This window comes from Urocampus carinirostris, chromosome 15 (assembly GCF_059441175.1).
Source record: "Urocampus carinirostris isolate Australia breed hairy pipefish chromosome 15, RoL_Ucar_1.0, whole genome shotgun sequence".
Taxonomy (NCBI): Eukaryota; Metazoa; Chordata; class Actinopteri; order Syngnathiformes; family Syngnathidae; genus Urocampus; species Urocampus carinirostris.
The window spans coordinates 14,562,098-14,583,362 of NC_142363.1; the positions used below are offsets into that span (position 1 = coordinate 14,562,098).

Here is a 21,265-nt window from a genome sequence, read left to right on the forward strand (position 1 = left end):
AAATAGACTCGTCAAATTATACCCAATATGGTATTCAATGCTACCCATCCGATTTAAACCTTTTCCAAGATGAGGGTCTGTTATGCTAATTTTATGAATGAACAAAGCACAACGTTACCTTCAACTTGCGTCTACCACGACACATTCCACTTGGCGGCCTTCAGAAAAAATCCATAATTTGGTCGCATCATTGCATAAGCCGCACGGTTGAAAGCTTGGGAAAAAAATGGCGACTCATCGTCCAAATTTTATGGTAAATCTTTTCATTTTTATATCAGGATGTCTTAAGCTTTTTGCAGCCAATTCACAAGTCTAACTGAAAAGAATGGAGGAATGCAAACCATAAAATGTTTCATTTTATACTTGAATTTTGTCATGTATATTGCAATGATAGCAAATATTTTAAGACGCATGGAGAGAAAAACACCAGGAAAGTCTTTGACAAAATTTCCAGAGTTACATTTATAGGTGAAGTTATTTACAGCGTGCAAAAAATTAAAACTAACAAGGAGTGTTAAAGGCACACCGCCTCACTTTTGCAAGACTGAGCCCTTCAATAATAATGTGCATGTTTCTGGGCAGTTGTAATGATTTCAACGCATCTCTTAAAGGGACAGTGTGTTATTCAGCAACACAGTGTTTAAAAACAAAAGTCATTCAAAATATTGATTTAAAAATAAGCAAAATTTTACTATCCTATGAACATGCTCTTTTTTAAATACTCGTAGCTCAAGAAATTAAAATTTATTTTACATGACATTACCCTCACAAAAGTAGCCATCAATTGTCATCTTGCTGCAATAGGTACCCAAAAATCTCAAGGGCTGGTCAAAAAAAGTAAACTTGTGCGTTTGTCACTTTGAGTCTCCATAGTTTGGATTCTTCCCTGTGCTTTTTAGCACTAGTTTATGGTTGCACTTCACCCGGGATCTCGAGCCTTTTTCAAGCAGTTTTTTTTCTTATAAGGGCAAAAATCACACAGTTTGACATACGTTTCTAAAATTCCAACTTTTGTTACCAGTTAAATTATTGGAAGTTGGGTTAAATAGACTGTCAAACACTTGATTTTACTAAGAAATCACAATGACTCGTGAGTTCTCTTCAAAAATGGTCCGCGGGCACCTCAGCTGTCCTTATGGGTAACCACGTTGGAGGACCATACGATGACATTCAGTAGTCAAATATACACTGTCTCTTTAAAGGCACAGCAGGTTAGAGCAGGTAAATGAGTACAGCACACTTTTTGCAAATGTAATAAAATATGTTGTGTAATTTGACAAATGGGTATAATTTCCGGCAGAATTCCACACTAAAAACCTGTTTAAACAGTTCTAAAACAGCGTTTCTTATATTATAAAATAATGTCATTCATAACCATAAGTAATTTCTTCACGTATATTCAATGCTTTAAAATAAAACAAAATTGATGAGCATGTATACAAAAAGAAAAAATCTGCATTGTTAGGACTGCCTTTACAGGCATGAAAATCTCGGCTTTAGGAGAAATTTACCGTTTTGAAGTCAAAAAGGGTGACCTCGTGACTTGTATAGCTCCAAAGACTATGTTTTGAGGTGCGGGGGAAGTATTATGAGATGTACCTGAGTGAATTGGGCATTTGAATTGAAAACAGTGTACTTTGCACTACAAAGTTGCACTTATACAGTTGTAGTTTCAAAGAGGAAGGCCACGATTGACGTGGATGGATGGTGTTATGAGAGCACTGCAGGAAAGAGGTCTAAATATAGTGGAAGCTAGAGCTCTTGCTGGTGATAGGAATGAGTGGAGAGGTGTTTTAATAGAATAGTGGGATGTTTAGACATGTTCTAAGGGACAGGCAGGGCACCCGTATGATACGGCAGGGGTAAACCAGTGAAGGCTGTCGGGCCCTGCTGTTGAACAGAAGAGTGTGTTGTGTCACCCTGACCCGAGTGACATGGTCGCTTTCTTGTGTCCCGTTTCATCCGGAGGGACAAAAGCATGATCAAATTGGGTGCCGAGGTGCTTAACTTGTTTGGGTGTTTGGGCATTTGGGTTGGCCGTGGTCCAAAAAATGTTGTGTGTTTTTGCTACTTTTTCCCCATTTTTATTTTCTTTTTTCTGTATGTGTTTGTCTTGCTGTCGGTCACCCCTCTCGAGGGATATGACCAGGCTAGATAGTAGTTTGCACGGGCAGGATTACTGTAATTATTTGTGTGCAACACCCATGAGATATTCTCATAACACACTTATAATTCACAGTACCAGACGAATGCTAAATAATGGAGAAAATAAGGGTATACCGTAAATAGATGCCAAAAAGGCCTGACAAGAAAAACTGGTGTATCTGATAATCAATTAGACTTTAAGGACATTAAATAAATATAGTAAAGTTTGTGTTGTTGTGTTCCCAGTTTTCAATAAATGATTTGAATCATATCTATGTTCAAAGTTTTTTCACTTTCAATACTTAGCTTAGGCTGAGCAAGTCAACAAAATTTTCTTCCGATTTATATAAAAAATTAGCAGTGCGGGTCAAATAAAATAAATGTGGTATTTCCTCCACATCTTTCTCACCTTTTTAAGTTTTCATGAATGGGTTGGTAAATTGCGACGGATAGACCCTTAAACATCATTAAACTTTGCATAAAGACTTTTGAAGAAGTCAACAAGAAATGCCCATGCAAGAACTAGTCAGGGTGGTGGTCGCGGGCCCAGAATGGTAAAGTGTGAAATGTGGTGGAGGAGATGGATTGAGGGTTCGGCCCCATCGGGGATAACGTGGTGCACCAACTGGTCGTTTTCGTCGTCCATCGAGACAATGTGGATGCAAATGTCTAGTGCCTGAGTCAGAGCCAGGATGTCCACGTGGTCGCATTCCATCCCCATAACTTCTACTTCCTGCATGTGAGCAAAGCAGACGGTCCTTATTAAGAGTGAAATATTTTTGTTATCATTTTTTTCATCTTGCATTTTCCATCATATTTAGGCCTATCCTGTCCCTTATTAAATAAAAAAAAGGTATTTGAGGGTGCTTCAGTACCCCCAAAACAGGCTGGTAATTCAGGCAATTGCTGCTTTGATATTCAGACATTTGCTGACGAAAAATCAAAGGTAGGGTGGTCCTTCAAGGGAGGTGTGGTGCATGGGTGGGGAGATACTGACCTGTTGACAGTAAACCCGCAGATTGGGCGCCTCCACAAAGTTGCAGAACTCGTCTGCGTGGTTCTTCAGATGTGCAGAAGTGAGGAGACGCAGGAACTGCACCACGCTGTCCGAAGGTTCAGAATCGTTGAAGAACCTGAACAGCATCTCCTCCCGCTCGCTGCCTTCACAGTGTTCGATGACATTCAGGAACTTTGGAGGTGGGGGGTTTAGAAATGACAAACACCCGCGTGAGTTTTGGGGTTAATGTTACAAAATGGAGTGCGTCAATCTCCATACAATCAATAATTCAGTAACATAGACTCGTAGCACTCACGTCCATGATCATAAAAACATTCGAGAAGATCGTATTTAAATTCACGAAGTCCTTTTTACCATCGAATCTAGATCTATCAATTCGCGTATCATGCTAATAGAAGTGTAGATGATGCCATTTCAATTTGTATTCAGGAGATTCCAAGTCATCTTGAGCATAGTAATTCATACGTTAGGGTTTTATTCATAGATGTTAGTTTGGCTTTTAACACTATCGTTCCTTTTAAATTGCATTTTAAACTTCTTCATGACCTCAATTTTCCCGTTCTATTATCAAATTGGAGTTTAGATTTCCTTCTCAATAGAGAAAAGTTCGTTCGCATTGGTGAAAAAAATACTCATGTTCCATTGTCCTCAACACTGGTACGCCTCAGGGCTGTCCATTGTCTCCAACTTTGTATTCCCTATTCACTCATGACTGTCAACCAAATTCTGACCATTCACTATTCGCTAAATATGCTAACGACATCATGGTTTCTGGCTTTATTTCAAAAGGACACGAAACTGAATACCGAGCAGAAATTGATTCACTTTCCACCTGGTGTCATGAGAGTAATCTGTTTTTGAATGTAGGTAAAACTAAGGAGATGATAATAGATTTCCGTACTAAGCCTCCTCCGCATGTGCCACTGTCAATTACTGGTAGCGAGGTCGAACTGGTCCATTCATTCAAGTTTCTAGGTACTTACTTGTCAGCTGACCTCACATGGACTGTCAATTCTATTGATATTCTATAGTCAGTCAGAAAAAGGCTCTACTTCCTTCGTCAACTCAAATCATTCGGAGTCCGTCAATTCATTCTAGTCAATTTTTATCGTGCTATCATTTAATCCATTTTAACTAGGTCAATCACAGTTTGGTTTGGTCACGTCAATCAGAAAGATTTGTCAAAGATGGAATCAGTAGTGAGGACGGCAGAGGAAATAATAGGTACTGGCCTCCCGTCCCTGCATAGTATCTACATCGAACGAACCAGAAAACGGACACTAAAAATTATGGACGATCACAGTCACCCTGCTCACAGGTACTTTGGTTACCTGCCGTCAGGTCGCCGTCTTCGCTCCATTAGGAGCAAGACTACACGTCTTAAAGAGAGTTTTTACCCTTCTGCTATTTGCATGTTCAACGAGAAATTATTAGGTTATTATGTATAGTATTATTATGCCAACGACGTTTGTTCGACCTATTCTACTCTTGTGTCTTGTTATTTACATATCTTTTCTTTTTAAACTATTCTATATAATTACCTTATATTATACACTACAATATCTTTATTACTCTATTCTTTTACATCTATTATATTATCATTGAGAGTCCGCGTATAAAATGATTTCTTGTCTATATCATGTTTATGGTTTATACTGGCTGAATACAAATAAAAGCAAAAAAAAAGAAAAAAAACAGTTTTATCGGAAGGACGAACAATTTGGTTCAGTTCGAGTCAGTCGGATTACAATTCACTGTTTTGGATGTCTTCATAAATTCTTCAAAATATGTCATCAATATTAGAGCTGGGTGGTTGGTTGGATCCCTTAACCACTAAGTGTGTAGGGGCACCATTTCCTGTGGTGCGTCTTGAGAATGTACATTCTGGTGGCGCCCATGCATCTTCAGGACAACATCCCTAAAATAAGACTATAAGAAGACTTTGGAAATAGATTTCAAAGATATATTACACTAGCAACTTCCATCCATCCATTATCCATTATTATTAAGGGCAGAGCAGACTATTTGCTTAGGAGGCTAAGGTCTTTTGGAGTGCAGGGGGCACTCCTGGAGGACTTCTATGACACCGTGGTGGCATCAGCCACCTTCTACAGAGTGGTCTGCTGGAGGAACAGCATTTCGGTGGCTGACAGGAAAAGACTGGACAGTCTGATCAGGAAGGCGAGCTCTGTGCTGGGATGCTCCTTCGACTCAGTGGAGGTGGTCGGGGAGAGGAGGATGATGGCTAACCTGTCATCCATGATTAGGAACATCTCCCATGGCTTGCAGGACACCTTATCTGCTCTGGAGAGCTCCTTCAGTGACAGGCTGCTTCAACCCAAGTTTGTGAAGGAGCGGTTCCGCAGGCCTTTCCTTGGTGCAGCGGTCAGACTATATATTAAGCAGTGCTTTCGATAGGCTGCGCACCCTCCATGACTTTGCATATTTCCACATTACTGGCCACTTTAACTATTTTGCACACCTGCCATTGAAAATATTCTGGTTTTTCCATTATTTTTTATATTTCTAAAGACTTGTTTATACTGTTGATATTCTTAGCTGTTATTCAATACTCATTGTCTTACTGCTCTAACAAATAAATGTCCCCATTGTGGGACGAATGAAGGATCTTATCTCATCAGCACCGCTTGTCTTCAGTAGGGTCACGGGGGTGCTGGAGTCCATCCCAGCTATCTCCCGGAATTTACGGTAATACAGTTCACATTTGAACCAAAACAAAGCTCCTTAAATACATATTTTCTACGCCTTGTAATATATTTGAACACTAGATCGCTGTATAGTGTATTGCAATGGAAAACAAGTGCTACAAAGCACTAAGAAGAATACAAACTGCAGAGACTTCAAGAGACCAAACATATTTTCAACGACGTGTAATATATTCGAACACTAGATGTCGCTGTACATTGTATTGCAACGGAAAACAAGTGCTACAAAGCACCATGAAGAATACAAACTGCAGAGACTTCAAGAAACCAAACTGCACCATTTTCTTCCCATTCTTCTCAGCATTTCACATGGTTTTGATGTTTTTAGAGTACCCCTTAGCGGCAATATGGAGGATGCCAGCTCCCTGAGCCTCATGTCAAATAAATACAGACTTCTTAACCTACGAGTATTTAAAACATATATAATAGTGCCGTATTTTCCGCACTATAGGGCGCACCCCCAAAAAATAGTTTTTGGTCCTTTATCTTCCATAGATAAGGCACACCGGATTATAAGGTGCTACAATGGGAACGTCGACAAAACAGTCAAATGATTCAGTCAAACTAATTACCCCCTCAACATTCCCAAAGCTTGCAAAGAAGCAAATACGTGTCGTAGACACGTGCGGACGCGGTGTCCGTACGATGTCACTCAAATGCATCGTTTCAAATATCATTCGGAAAGTTTAAGTCTTGGGATTCAAGAAATGCCAACCATTCCTTAGTTTCTATTTTCTTTTTCGCTCGCAACTTTACTGTGCATATGACAATAAACACTTGGAATTGAGTTTAATTCACTCAACTCATCACAGCAACATCAAGATCGTTCTAAAACAAGATACCGGGAAAATATAAAGCCGCATAGCTCACCTAAGTTCTCACGTTCAATAATGATACGCAATCATGGTCTTCTTACAACCGTGAGTGTAGTAAATCCAGGAGAGTAAAATGTTTACAAATACAGACTAATGAAACATGTTTCTTTATGGCGTAGTTTAGCAAGCTTGCTATTCAGTCATCATTTTCGGCCAATTGCAGGGTTTGTTTTGGCCCTCTAGCCTATCCGAGGCTCCGAATAACTTCAGCCAATAGCGATCGATTTGACTGATGATTGACACATCTTTTTCGGCCAATTGCAGGGTTTGTTTTGGCCCTCTAGCCAATCCGAGGCTCCGAATAACTTCAGCCAATGGCGATCGATTTGACTGATGATTGACACATCTTTTTCGGACAATTGCAGGGTTTGTTTCGGCACTTTAGCCTATCCGAGGCTCCGAATAACTTCAGCCAATAGCAATCGATTCAAATGATGATTGACACATTGGTTAGCCAATGAAACGCCGGTATATAAATCCCAGCATACACCGCGGACTACTCCACGTTCCGGGGAAAATCGAGTCGTAAGTTGCGAGACCTTTCAATTTAATATTGAGCCATATATAAGGGGCACTGTATTATAATAATAATAATAATAATAATTTCCTTTGTATTGTCATTCTTTGTAACAATGTACACAGAACGAAATGTCGATACACCTGACCCGTTGTAGCGAGCCGATGCAGCCGCAGCCAATAAGGCGCATGGTCAGCTTTTGAAAAAAATTAAGACTTTTAGGTGCGCCTTATAGTGCGGAAAATACCGTATATGTATTTTTTCTCATGAATCAAATAATATATTTTTGAATGACGGGCGGTTGTTACCACAAGGAGGCGCTAAATCATACACACATTCCCTCTAATCAGGGGAATTGCAATCAGTAATAAGGGGAGTAATTGGCTGAGGTTGACAGGTATGCTAATACTGTACGTTGTTTATTTCTCTCACTCTGATCTGCTTTTTAAATTCAACCAGTTTAGAGTTCATTACTTATCATTTTAATCCTCCTTTTAAGGATTTTGTGTTTTCTTTTATTGATGTTCACTATGTTTTGTGTACTGTTACCCAACACCTTGGTCACCCTGGAAAGGGGATGACCACTTATGAGGCCCCTTCTCAAGGTTTTTTTATTTTCCTCGTGCTGAGGTTTTGAGTTTTTCCTTGCCCACATGTTGGTTTAAGATCAGGGGATGGTGTCATTGTAACCTGTGCAGTCCTTTAAGACATTTTGTGATTAAGGGCTATGCAATTAAATTTGACTTGACATGTGATTCAAGAAATAAAACATTACTGTGTTCAAGTGCATCTGGAAGGAACTCTGGTCGAATCCTGCCACAGTGAGATATCCGCTGGTTGCAATGATTTTCTCCTTGAACCTGAACGTGAGATGCATGGCAAGTCATCACAAGTCTCAAGACGTTTACAGATAAAATAACTACCTTTGCAATGTCTTAGCGTTGTGCAGCATTGATTCTAAAGAGGCGAAAGCAAAAGCTCTGTAAAAACAGTTGCCATCGCCACACACTCTCCTCACGGACGAGAACAAATTGCTCAGCTCCTGGTGGAGCACAATAGAAGATCAACAAACAAATTCTTGCTCAGTAGTTTTATCTGCACCTACTTGATAAGTCCTGGAATGTTTTTGTTGTCCGAAAAACTCAGAGACATCTTCTCTTGGAGACACCAGCCTGCCCAGCTCCATTTGTTCAAGAAAAAGAAGCGATTGCGCACCTTCGGAAAGTGATCACAGCAATAATCAGTAACAATACGGCGATAAAAGTAGTAAACTTCGGAGGTCGTGTGGTCAAAATTGCTCTGCTCGGTTTGTTTTTTGTTTGGACGGAAGCATGAGATTATCACGTGTTTGTCACTTAAAGGTGCAGTGCGCTAATGACAACGCGATGTCCGGCGTCATAGAGCTTTCTTATCGAGAGTAATTAAAGTTAATGTGAATAAACGTCACATGTTGTTATAGTTGTAATTTCAATTCAAGCTTCAAGCAAATCATTTAAATCGAGGACTTCTTTACCAATTAGTAAACCTAAAGACTGTTTCACCACGCACTTCCGGTTACTATTATTGTGAAGGCTAATCTCAGAGTTTGCTTTTAGGTAGACTACTTAGCTAACTCTAGCTTGATTAGGACACAACAGAAGTATTAAAGGAACAATGTTTACTACTGTATTGTAATTTACATAAACCAAGATGTTAACGGCTTTCCTTATTAGAGGTAAAATATGGCCCAAGTAATCCAGCCCGAATACCGAATACATGTGAATCTATTCCTCTTATCCAATACCTTTAGCTCATACTCTATTGTTTCTGCTATTTTTGATGTATTTTTGGGGTATTAAAGCCTGGCGCAGCCCGAGCCCGACAAATTGACTTGATTTGAGTGACAGAGTCCGATGCAAAACCAAATTTGAATGTATATATTGCGAGGACTTAAGGTGAGAGGGGGAAAGGGGGACAGAATCCATCGCACAGATACTCCACGGAGAAGAAATAACAATGACAAGTGGACAATTATATTAAAAAAAAATAAACGGCAAGAGAAAAGCCCGGCCAGTCAGAACCTGAACGTAATGATTGACATTTTAAAATTTGGCTTGGGCTTAAAATCTTACCTTACCCCTTATCAAAATGACTCCAGTTATTCACTTTGGTGGTGGCCATTGCTCACCTGTCTCCCGAGAAATAAGCTGTGAATTGCGATTGCATTAAACATACAAATATTACTGTGCCTGGAAGGACAAACTAAAACAGATTTTCAGGATACTAAAAAAATATGACAGAGGAAAAAAAATCTACATCAGTAGGGAGAAAGGACATGGAATTTGTTATACTGTTTTAGTCACAGTTGAAACAAATGGCGTGTATCGCACATCAAATTATTTGAAATGTATCTTGCTTAATGACCTTATAATTATACTCACCTCTTGTCTCCGATGAAACAATTCACGTCATAGTGTGGTATGCTGTGAGCACAGCAGCGGAGAAAAAAAAAACAGTAATCAACACAGCCCAAAAGATCATTGGCTGCCTTCTGCCCAGTCTGGAAGACATTGCCGGCTTGAGATCCACAACAGAGCCAACAATATTATAAGGGACTCTTACCACTCTGGCCACCATGTCTTTGATTTTTTTTGCCCTTTGGTAGGGTTACAAGTCCTAAACTAAGGAAGAACAGGCTCATTGACCGCTCCTTCCCCAGGGCCACCACCACCCTAAAGGAGCACACAAAACGGTGAAAGCATATATCTCGTGACTTGTTTTTGTTGTCGCCAAAAGTAATTTCCCAAGACTACAAAATATATATACAGTACCTTGTGACTTGTTTGGGGACTTTTGTGTTGATGTTTAGTGTTATTGCATTTGCACCGATGTTATATTGGGGATGGACTATTTTCGTCATTGGACTATTGTTATCTTAGGACAGCCTCTTAAGTAATACATTGTAATTATGTTTACCTATTTATCCTGAAATTCTTACCTCATTTTTTCTCTTTTAAGTCTTTATTATATGTTTACCCTGAAGTGCCATGTTTAATCTCGTTGCATACAATGTTTCACAACGTTAATATCAATGACAGTGAAGACAATTCAATTCTAATGAGAAAATTGGAGTCAAAGTCTCTGCGTGCAAGAATTTACATGTATATTTTATATATTTACTTCAATATTGATGAACATATGAGCATATCAGATTCCAGACACTAATAATGCAATACATTTGTAATATTTAAAAGTGGTACAATAAATTTGTACAATTTGTTGGAGGACACTATTACCTCCACGTCCTCTTTTTATTTCAGGTAGTGAGTTTGTTATCAAAATACAGGCTGACAACGAAACAGTTCCCTAGAAGCTTTTATTTGCAGAATATTCTGTGCACAAATTAATTACAATGGGTGTTGCATATCAAGTGCAGAGTTGCAGAGAGCTGACAATAAATCTTATACCCTACTATCAAAAGCTGAAATGAAATCGAAACTGTAGAACGGATGGAATTTTCCGCTATACAATACGTTTTTGTCTTTTAGAAGGTCTCAATCGGTACAATGCAACATCACAATGGCCACATCTGGCCACAAAAATAAGCTCAAACAAAATAATGGAAGAAATGATTAAAAATGTACGGAAGACGCACTTCAAAAGCTTGCATGAAATAACGATTCTTTGGAGCAGTGCTAGGCAACTTTAATCCTTGAAAGCCACCATCGTCTTTATTTTAGATGTCTGTTACGATCCGTCAGTTGCCCGCTGATTGCCCTCACCTGCGCTCGCTCCTTCAGCCCCAGCTGCCACTCATTTCCTAATTATCTCTCTCCCTATCAATTCACTCTTTGTCAGTCCGTTAGCAAACCTCAGCACATGCAAGGCAAGCACTTTTGACTCTGGCTCCCATTTTGATTCCCACCTGTTCCTGCATCCTGTGACCTGCCTGCCCACCTGGTCTTCCTGCCTGATTCCTTCCCCTGATTCCTGCTATCGATCCCCTGCCCCTGGCTTCCCGATTGTCTCCGGTTCCCTGACTTCCTTCTGATCCCCAACCACGCTTTGTTTTCCTATCCCGGCTACCCGACTTGTTCCGATCCACGATCACATTCTGCCACCTGTCACTGGCTGCAAGGGCTTTCTCCTGTTCCACCTGCCCTGCGAGCACCAGTTCGCTGTTTTTTCCTCTCTCCCTTGACCCTAGATCAGGAGTGAGCAAACTTTTGGAGTCACGGTCCGCATTGAGTGAAAACATTTGGTAGAAGTGCGGACTAGAGGGGGAAAAATGATTGATTTAATTTTTTTGTATCTGCAGGTAGTCTTTATTATGACACCTCTACAATTCCTGAGGGAAAAAAGATATAGACATATGAAATGTTCCCCCTTGATGAATACAAATGTATGCAGGCATTTATATCTCTACCTTATAATTTCCTTTATATTTTTATCGAAGAAAACCACGTTAATCAACACAGGGTGGCGTCTACCCAGGGACGCAAGGTACAGTCTTTCATTTCTACCAAGAAAAATCCAGCCCCCACCGGAGAAGTCGATAGCCATATTAACCCAGCTGAATTTGAAATAGACTCCCGTGAGTCCTCTTGCTCTGTTTGCGAAACATGGTACAAACGAGAATAAGGAAGCAGAGCGTTTATACAAATAAATATATTCAAGCAAATTGCTTTTGAAACACTCAGAATTAAAGAAAATAATAGGTTAAGTCTTTGTTTTCAAAACACTAAATTTGATAATATGCATTGAAATATTTCAAATGAACCAAGGCTACTCCAAAAGGATTTTTTCTCATGTAAAATTTTGACAAATATGCTGATAAATGAAATATGTGATAAAGATAATAGCAAGTACAGAAAAATGTAGGCAGCTATTTTAATGTTGGTCTTGATTCTGCACCGCTTATACTCAGTAGGGTCGCGGGGTGCTGGAGCCCATCCCAGCTATCTTCGGGCAGTGGGCAGGGGACACCCTGAATTGGTTGCCAGCCAATCACAGGGCACACAGAGACGGACAACTCACTCGCTCAATCACACCTAGGGACAATTTGGACCAGCCAGTTCCACTTGACATGCATGTTTTTGAAATGTGGGAGGAAACTGGAGTGCCTGGAGGAAACCCACGCAAGCACGAGGGGAACATGCAAACTCCACACAAACCTCAGATCCTATGACCTCAGAACTGTGCCGCCCACGCGCTAACCATAACCGTGCTAACCGTGATATATATATGTGTGTGTATGTGTGTGTATCTATCTATATAGGTCTATAAGAACACCTGAGCTCACCAATAAGTGATGGGTCATAGCAATTTTCTAGTAAATTTAATTTCTAACTGACATGATGGTTTATTGGTTGATTTAATATTTAATAATTACAACCTGGTTAAAACATGGTAACAACATAGTAATAACATTAGTTGTGATTTTAGAAATGTACATAAAAATGGTATCCCTTTACGCCAATCAGTAAACAAAAGTAGCTTCAAGCCTCAAAAAGGTTTCGGACCCCTAATATATTATCACAATTGTTTTACTATTTTCCTTTGCGGGGCCGGATTAGAAAGCCTGGCAGGTCACGTGGAGGCCGTAGTTTGCCCACCCCTGCCTTAGATTCATTCCTGTATTTGAATTGTAAAACAAAGGCGAAGCGGCATTATTTTCAGAGGAACATTGTCATAAGTAGCGATGTAAGGATACAAAGTCCACTTATTGGTCGAGTTGGGCCAATCGAGAATGTTCTTGCGCGTGTGCAATACCGTTTTTGTTAGAGGATCCGAGAATGAAAACGTTTTAGCATTAGAGTCTACTTGGACTCTGATCCTCCGCACTTGAACATTGACCTGCAAATTCTCGGACCGATACGGCAGCGAAAGTATTTTGTATTTACCCTCATGAAATCTAATACCCCATACGAAAGAGCTGTGTGGCAAACGTGAGTCACCCTTGACCACCCCTACCACCCAGTCGGCATTGTCCCCCACCTCTACATCCCAAACATGCACTGCCAAGTTCAGTGCAGAACCCAGGATCCGGTTACAGTACTGGTACCTTTCCGGATTCTCCGGACGCCGCTCTTTTGCATTCAAAGTCACAACGGTCAGATCCTCAGAGAGACTGAATTGCGAAGAGGCTGTGTTCGGGTCTAGGATCACGGGATAGTAGGACACTATTTCCTTCATTGTTTCCCAGACGGCGAATTTGAGGTTGCCCAGATGTTTGGCTTCATCCAGAAGAGCTCCAGGTAGTGGCTTGGGCTTCTCGGGCAAGAGTTGGATCCTGGCCATGTCGGTCTGGTAGCTGCTCAAAAAGACAACGTCAATTGAGTCTAGCTGTTTCTCCATCGTTTGGATGATATCTGTGAGCACCACCATGTCTTTGCTGATATCTTTCATCTTCTCTTCAATAATCTGACACTTCTCCTGCTCCTCCTTCCTCACCGCAGCCAATCTGGCCTCCTCCTCTACCTCTAGGAAGGAGTGAATCTCTGCAAAAGTCTCGTCTATCTTCCTTTCGACGTACTTTCTGTGGTCTTTGATGTGTTTCGCTTGTTTAGCGTAGCTGTCTCGAACCTTCGTACATTTTTGCAGTTTCTCTTTGACTTTTTTCAGGGCTTCCCTGAGATTCTTTCGGCGATTGGGCGCAGCATCGGCGAGGGAGCAAAAATTGTGGCCGTGGTGGATTTGCGCATCCCTGCAAATAAGGCACACACACTCCTGGTGCTCAAGACAGAATAACTTGTGCTTCTCCTCGTGCAAACTGCAAAATGCTTCGGGTAACAATGCCTTTTCCATGTACATCTTGCACACGTTTTTCAGTGTCAAATTTGCTGTCATCGTCTTGTTCTTCAATGTTTTCCTACAGACCGGACACGAGACATTGACTTTGTCCTTCCACCACCGTTTGATGCACTCACGGCAGAGGCTGTGGCTGCACTGAAGTATTACAGGGTCTTTGAAGATTTCTAGACAGGCCGGACAGCGCAGCTCATCCAGATCTATTCCATCCATGGCTCCTGAGAAAACACAATGTCAGTGTCTGTAATGGGACTAACGCGGTACGAAGGAACGTGTTCCTAGAACTCCTTTTCTCTGTAACGAGTACTTTAACCAGGCTTGGGAATATTCGTAACTGTGTTACGTAATCAGCATACCAAAAATGTAATTGTATACAGCACCTGTGTCCACCAGAGGATGCCTAATCGGTTTGTATTTGGGACAATCACCCTATTAGCCTGATTCTTCATGAGGACATTTTGAGCAGCACCCAGGGTCGGGTGATTTTCATTTTACTTAGTTTTCCTACCATCGCTTTTTCCAAGCTGAACTATAAAATAAAATACTCATGGGTCAGCTTATATACGCAGATTTGGTTGTGTCGCCAGTAGCGAATGGTAGGCAGCGTTTCGGTAGGGAGGTGTGGCTTATTCAGGAACAACAAACCAACCGTATCAATAGGGAAAATGTAAGCAAATAATAATTTACAGGAAAAGTGTGCTCAATTTTTTTTTTTTGTAAACTTATTTTTGGAACACGCAATGCCTGGAGAAAAAAAGAAAAATGCCATGGACAGCAACCAGAAATAAGGAAGGACATCTTTCAGTGGTTTGAATATTGATCTTGTCACAAACCAGGGCAGGAAACACAAATGAGAACCCAATCGTGTAATGTTACTCACAGTTTATTGGGGAGAGGAGGAATGAGCGCACACTCGATCCGGGAATCAATGGTCGCGGAAGTAGATTGAAATCAGAACTAAGGAGTGGTCAAAATCAAACAGATCGGGCCGAAAATAAAACAGGATCAAAACACGGGCACAAACGGAGATTCACAGCATATCACACAGAGTCTAGCAGGAGTTTCGCAGACGCTCTGACACCAGGCGACTCACAAGACAGCGTTTAAGTAGTCCGTCAGCAATCTGTCAACGCGTTTCAGCTGGTGTCAATGGGCGGGGCCAATTGGTCACCGTGGCAACCGTGACAGAACCTGGGGCCACACGGCGGGGACCAATTGGGCAACCATGACAGAACCCCCCCTCAAGGGATGGCAGAAGTCCCAACAAAAACAAAATACGTCGAGGAGGGTGGCCTCACTTCAGCCTCTGAAGGCGTGGCAAAAGCAGGAACAGGCAGAGTCGGAGTGGCGAGCGGACGAGTCGGAGCGGCGATCAGAAGAGTCGGAGTGGCGGGCATCAGAGTCGGAGTGGCGAGCATCAGAGTCGGAGTGTCCCCTTAAGTTATAATTTCCTCCTTTACAAATAATTTATGGATGGTTTCTGGTACTATGTTTTTGTTGATCTTAAATAGCAGTTGTGCAGTGAATAATTTTACGAAATCATCTAATTTTCATAATTTGGACAGCAGGAATAGAATATTAGTATGATTTCGATATCCTACCCTGTGTATAGTTCTAATCGCACGTTTTTGGAGGATAAAAAGGGGCTTTTGTAATTATTGCCCAGGACTTCTGCACAATATGTTAAGTATGGCAGAACTAGAGAACAATATAATAAATACAATGCATTGTAGTTTAAAATGAATTTGGCTTTATTAATTATTGAAATGCTTTTAGATACTTTAGTTTGTATGTGTCTGATGTGTGTTTTCCAGCTTATTTTATTGTCTATTATGACCCCTAAAAACTTTCTGATACCGCTTCTATTGCAGCACCATCCATTTTTACTTCTAAATCTTGATTTGCCTTGCGATTACCAAAGAATATTACTTTGTTTTGATTTAAATTTAAAGATAATTTATTTATATCCATCCATACTTGTAGGTTAATTAGTTCACGATTAATACAGGTTACCAAATCTATATAGTTATCATTTGAACAGAAAAAGTATATGATGAATAATGGTATCAAATGCTTTTTTAAGTCAATAAGCACCCTGACTGCGTATCTCTTTTTTTCTATGCTATAGGTGATTTCATTTACTGCATCAATAACAGCCATTGTTGCTGATCTGCTTGCTCTAAAAACATATTGACTTTCATTAATCAATTTATGTTTATCTACAAATTGTTGTAGTCTATTATAAAGTTTCTCTAATATTTTAGAGAACTGAGGAGGCAGAGACACCGGTCTATAGTTTGTAAAAATGGTAGTAATAGTTTAATAGATAGGAAAATAACTGACTATGTATTTTTGAAATATCCATTGGAAATTAAATCTATTTTTAATTGAATTTTTAAATTTTATAGTAAATAAATGAGAAATTTGATTCGTTCATCCATCCATCCATTATCTGCACCGCTTATCCTCAGTAGGGTCGCGGGGGGGGGCTGGAGCCCATCCCGGCTATCTTCGGGCACACCGGGAACTGGTTGCTAGCCAGTCACAGGGCACACAGGGACAGACGATTCGCTCACTCATTCACACCTAGGGACAATTTGGACCGGCCAATTAACCTGACATGCATGTTTTTGGGAATGTGGGAGGAAACAGGAGTACCCGGAGGAAACCCAAGCAGGCACGGGGAGAACATGCAAACTCCACATGGGGAGGCTGCGGTAGCTGGATTTTAACCCTGAACCTCCGCACCGTGGGGCAAGCCGCCGTGCTTTAACCGGGTCCCGGGTTCCGCACTGAACTTGGCGGTGCATGTTTGGGATGTAGAGGTGGGGGACAATGCCGACTGGGTGGTGGGGGTGGTTAAGAGCAATCTTCCCTCTAATTTTCCACGGGTCTGAGCGTTCACACAAAGTCGGTGAGCAAAGCTTGAAACAACAGTGAGCAACGGCAATCCCAAGTGTGGCAACTAAATCATTATCAAACATGTCCAAAACTTGACATCAAGTTTCCCACAATGCAAAAAAAATGTCACTTTGGAATGAATTGACTAATGTATTATTGCCAAGGTTTTACGGCCTACAAACGTAATTTGTTTTTACAACAATTCTTTTCTTTTTCTTCTTTTCCTGGTATCTTTTGACGCATAATACTAACATTTTGGGGGGCTTATTTAGTCGGTTGCAAGATACAGAACTGCATATAATCACATGTTTTTAGTCGAATTACAATGTTGGTTACAAGATTGATAATAATAATAATAATATAATATGACTTGGTATAATTGGAAATTATTTGAATGCAACACAAACTTTTTCTTCTTTTTTCCTGTTTTTTGTTTCTATTTTTTTAATTCCTTTAAAAAAATCTCATTGTGTTTATTTTTTTCCTAGCTGTTACTTTTTTTGTTCTCTATTTTTTTCCTTTGTTTCTTTCTATTCTTTTTTTCTGATTTTTTTTTCTTTCTTTTGTTTCTTTTTTCTCAGCTTTTCACTACTTTTTCATTTTGGTACTTTTTTCTTTTTGTTCTATTTCCCCCCTTCCTTTTAAGTCATTTTGTGCACAATTTTACATAATATTTGGTCATGTAGGGATGAAAGAAGCAAAAACAACCTGAAGAGCCGTTTGGGACCCGAAAGAGCCGGTTCTCTTTAGTGAGCCGAGCCGAAGAAGCTGGTTCTCGAAAAACTCTACTGACTTTACTTTTCAACTTCGTTCAACATTCACTTCAAAATATCGCATTTGGAAAACAGTGTCAGGGGAACCCGTGTATTTTTACCTTCGTGCACCGTAACCTTGACTTAATTCACTTCTTAATTAGAAATTTCGAGCTTTGATTTTTGAGAGCTGGCTAGATTTTCTTGTGCGCTGAGAATGTGCAGGCAGTGCGCGATTGCGCACGCGCACAGCTCACTTTGGCCACAGAGGTCCTTCGTATGGGGCATTAGATTTCAAGACATTTTTAAATTATCATTTTTTTTAAATTCATTTGCATTTTCTTCTCGATATGCCACCAGTATCATGAGTACTCATACCTTAAAATGTTGGGTATCAGTTCTAACCCTCTAAATGACCAACAGATTTGCAATTATGTAGTATGTAGTAGTGGTAAACGCAAGGGTTTGTGCGTCTTTGTGTGTATTTAAAACAGTGAAATAGTTTATTTCTGATAAGGTCACCAGTAAAAAGGAATGTATCCTACTTGATTTCATGAGATAGGTACAGACTTAGTATGGACTAATGCCATCGTTTTTTCTATTGCTTTGAAGTCTTTGTCTTTTAAACACAGCATTTTAAGTATTTGCCTTTATTCAAAGCAGTAAAGTGCATCAAATGTGCATATCCTGCCTGTTCAGTATAACAATTGGATTTTCTATTTTTTTATGACTCACACCAAACAAACTTAACCATTGTACACTTGAGTACGTTCTTAAAACATTTTTAAAACATTTACATGTTTTTCCTGGCGTGCCATGTTTATCCTCGTAAACAATGTACATCACATTGTAATCAATGACATTAATGGAAATTATATTCCATATATTTGATTTAAGCACCATGGCATAAACTTGTGACACTGAAAGATGGCACAATTGCTAAACTGCTTTGTAAATGATTTTCTTATATATTCAATACCACATTTTAACATGTTAGATTATATCAACAGTTTGTAAGTTCTTTATACCCAGCGTTATTCACGATCTTTTTTACTTTCTCTTGTATTTCCTTTAATCTTGATACAATAACGTAAGTAAGGCAATTTGAATAAACTGTACATTTCTTGGTCGAATATATGCCTGCAATTAGAATTGTTATGTTTTTTCTGGAACTGCTGCAAATATCATGGCAAATATCACTCTGAGAAACATTTACTCTTTAACTGTTTGAACATTACCTACATTCATTAGTATTTCAAATGAATTTTTTTCACTCAATAATGTTTTGTTTTCGTTACATTAAACTATCGTTTGTTTTCAACTCCACATTTTTTTACGGTGAATTAAATTTAAAAAACCTCTAAAAATATAGATAAAGAACTTGATTTTGTTTTCCATTTTGTCCTTGAGTTGGTCAGTACTGTTTTTTCTTAGCTTCATAAATCATTTAGGCGTTGTGAGCGGTTTGCCAACAGCTGCGACATTATGGGATAGATGGGATAATTTACACAAGAAATACAGGGATGGACTTAAAAAAACAAACATCTTTTTGACTTAAGTACAAGACCACATTTTTTGGTTTGTAGAAATGTATTGACACTTTTAACAGCAAATAAACAATGTGAGGTTTGAACATTTTTTCTCGACACTTTCAACAGCAATTAAGCATATTCACCATTTCGTTATATCATTTTTAACAATATGACGTTTGAACAATTTTTGTCGACATTTTTAACAGCAATTAAACACATTCACAATTTCATTATATCATATTCCAACAATATGAGGTTTTATCAACACTTTTAACAGCAATTAAATATATTCACAATTTCATTGTATCATATTCTAACAATACGAGGTTTGTACAAGACCACATTTGTGGTTTTTTTGGTTTGAACAATTTTATTGACACTTTTAACAGCAATTAAACACATTCACATACCTTTCTTTAGGAGGAGACGAAAGCAGACTGATAATTGATGAGAACGATGCAGAGGATACCTTTTCATGCACGTGGAATGGTCTGTCATCGATGACGTCTTCAATGCCGTCCTTTCGCAGCATCCTTAGTCAAATAGTTTGCTTTTTCCCCCCTCCCTTTTCTATATTCTTGTAGCTTTGTTCTTCATCTTTAAAACGGCCAACTCACTTTGATGTCTTAATGATGTTTATATTCCGGGTTCCGGAAAATAAGAAAGGGGTAAAGTCATCGAATTGTTCTTTTTTTTTCTTAAGTCGTGGGGTTTAAGGTAAACGATTTTTTCAAAACTTTCGGCTAATATTTTGATGATGTGGTTGATAAAAAACCTCGGGAAAAAAACTACTTTGACGTTTTTGATGTTTTCTTTTTTATATAAGATCCCCCTCGACCCACACCCGCCTAATGTTAGCGGGTCGGTGGCGACCCGTGTCTTAAATCATCTGTAAAATCCATTTAAACATTGATGAACACTCCGATATTTTTCTCCTCTCTTAGACACATTGTCAGGCTTCCTTAATACATGAAAATATTGTTTTTCTTCTTCTATTTTTGCTGTGCGTCTCTGGTCTTCCTTTCTGCTCGTCAATGTCAAATTTAGAAATTATAAAATAAACCTCAACCGAATTATAGAGTGGTTCTTTTGTTTCGTGGTTATTACAACACATCTCCTACATATATTTTTTAAAATTTGTGTTTGGCCTATTTTCATTTTAATATTATTAACTACAATAACAGGTTTTAGTTTTGAAGGATAAAGAACAAGGCTTTAAAAAAACGGTCTTTTAGCAATAGTACTTTTTGACAAATATAAAACAGAAAACACAAAAAGTCAACACGCAAAATATCAGACCATAAAAAAAAACAACCAAGAAGAACCAAGATCGATTACTTATTCCAAAACAAATAAATATTACACTATGACTTAGGCCAGCCTATAAGCACTAATACAAAGTCATTTACTGGACAAAGAGCCTTTGATACTTTTATCCATCACAAAAGCAAAAGACGGAACGTCATTGCCACAAAGTTTGTGTTGCAATGATGCAATGTGAAATGGGAAACCCAAAATAGTTTTTCTTCCGTGATTTAGGATCGAGTTATGGCCGGCCACCTAGGAAAATTCCCGGACTTGCCAGCAGGGGAGGTCCCTGACGCACAGTACGTGCTTTAAGGGGTGAGTCGGTCGAAAAGGTCACAGAAGGACTTTGTCAAGGACTGGCTCACTCTCGCCGCCATCAAAGACGCCATCTGGACCTCCAGAAACCTGCTGGTAAGGAGGTGCAGGAGGATCCCCCCCTTGGCTGTGCTCCGAATGGCTGCAGATACCATACAATCTGCGAGCGGCAAGCCTAGGACGCAGCCATAAAGAATAATCGTCTGCACCCACCCGGAGGAGGGAACCGAGGGTCCCGGCAGCAACGGCCTGGTTATTCGGGTGGTTGGGGAAGGTAAATGAAATGAAATGAAATGATCTGCATTTATATAGCGCTTTTCAAGTCAAGACTTCCCAAAGCGCTTTACAGTGTGCTTCACATTTCCCAATAGCGGCCGTGCAGCCATG

The 21,265-nt window shown here is 39.7% G+C and overlaps 2 protein-coding genes across 3 annotated transcripts; both read right to left on the bottom strand.

Annotated features, from left to right (window-relative positions):
* Window positions 1-443: 443 nt before the first annotated feature.
* On the bottom strand, window positions 444-8,684 carry LOC148351648 (ubiquitin thioesterase OTUB2-like). Its single transcript, XM_088353740.1, has 5 exons — window positions 8,387-8,684; window positions 8,205-8,323; window positions 8,057-8,141; window positions 3,143-3,334; window positions 444-2,878 (listed from the first exon to the last, which is right to left on the bottom strand). Exons 1-5 carry the CDS (start codon window positions 8,465-8,467, stop codon window positions 2,672-2,674), a joined length of 684 nt encoding a protein of 227 aa, XP_088209866.1. The 5' UTR covers window positions 8,468-8,684; the 3' UTR covers window positions 444-2,671.
* A 1,935-nt stretch (window positions 8,685-10,619) lies between these two features.
* On the bottom strand, window positions 10,620-20,558 carry LOC148351649 (E3 ubiquitin-protein ligase TRIM35-like). 2 transcript variants are annotated; one of them, XM_088354886.1, is made up of 2 exons: window positions 19,666-20,558; window positions 10,620-14,288 (listed from the first exon to the last, which is right to left on the bottom strand). In XM_088354886.1, exons 1-2 carry the CDS (start codon window positions 19,751-19,753, stop codon window positions 12,889-12,891), a joined length of 1,488 nt encoding a protein of 495 aa, XP_088211012.1. In that variant the 5' UTR covers window positions 19,754-20,558; the 3' UTR covers window positions 10,620-12,888. The 2 variants fall into 2 exon arrangements, with proteins under 2 accessions (XP_088211012.1, XP_088211013.1); XM_088354887.1 differs by lacking the exon at window positions 19,666-20,558 and adding an exon at window positions 14,951-15,021.
* Between the last annotated feature and the right edge of the window lie 707 nt (window positions 20,559-21,265).

Coding starts and splice junctions, on each gene's coding strand:
- LOC148351648 (XM_088353740.1), bottom strand. CDS start 8,467: ATGGAGCTGGGCAGGCTGGTGTCTCCAAGAGAAGATGTCTCTGAGTTT. Junction 8,324..8,386: donor AACATTCCAGGACTTATCAA/GTAGGTGCAGAT, acceptor GTGCTCCACCAG/GAGCTGAGCAATTTGTTCTC. Junction 2,879..3,142: donor TGCGGGTTTACTGTCAACAG/GTCAGTATCTCC, acceptor GCTCACATGCAG/GAAGTAGAAGTTATGGGGAT.
- LOC148351649 (XM_088354886.1), bottom strand. CDS start 19,753: ATGACAGACCATTCCACGTGCATGAAAAGGTATCCTCTGCATCGTTCT. Junction 14,289..19,665: donor TCGTCTCCTCCTAAAGAAAG/GTATGTGAATGT, acceptor GTGTTTTCTCAG/GAGCCATGGATGGAATAGAT.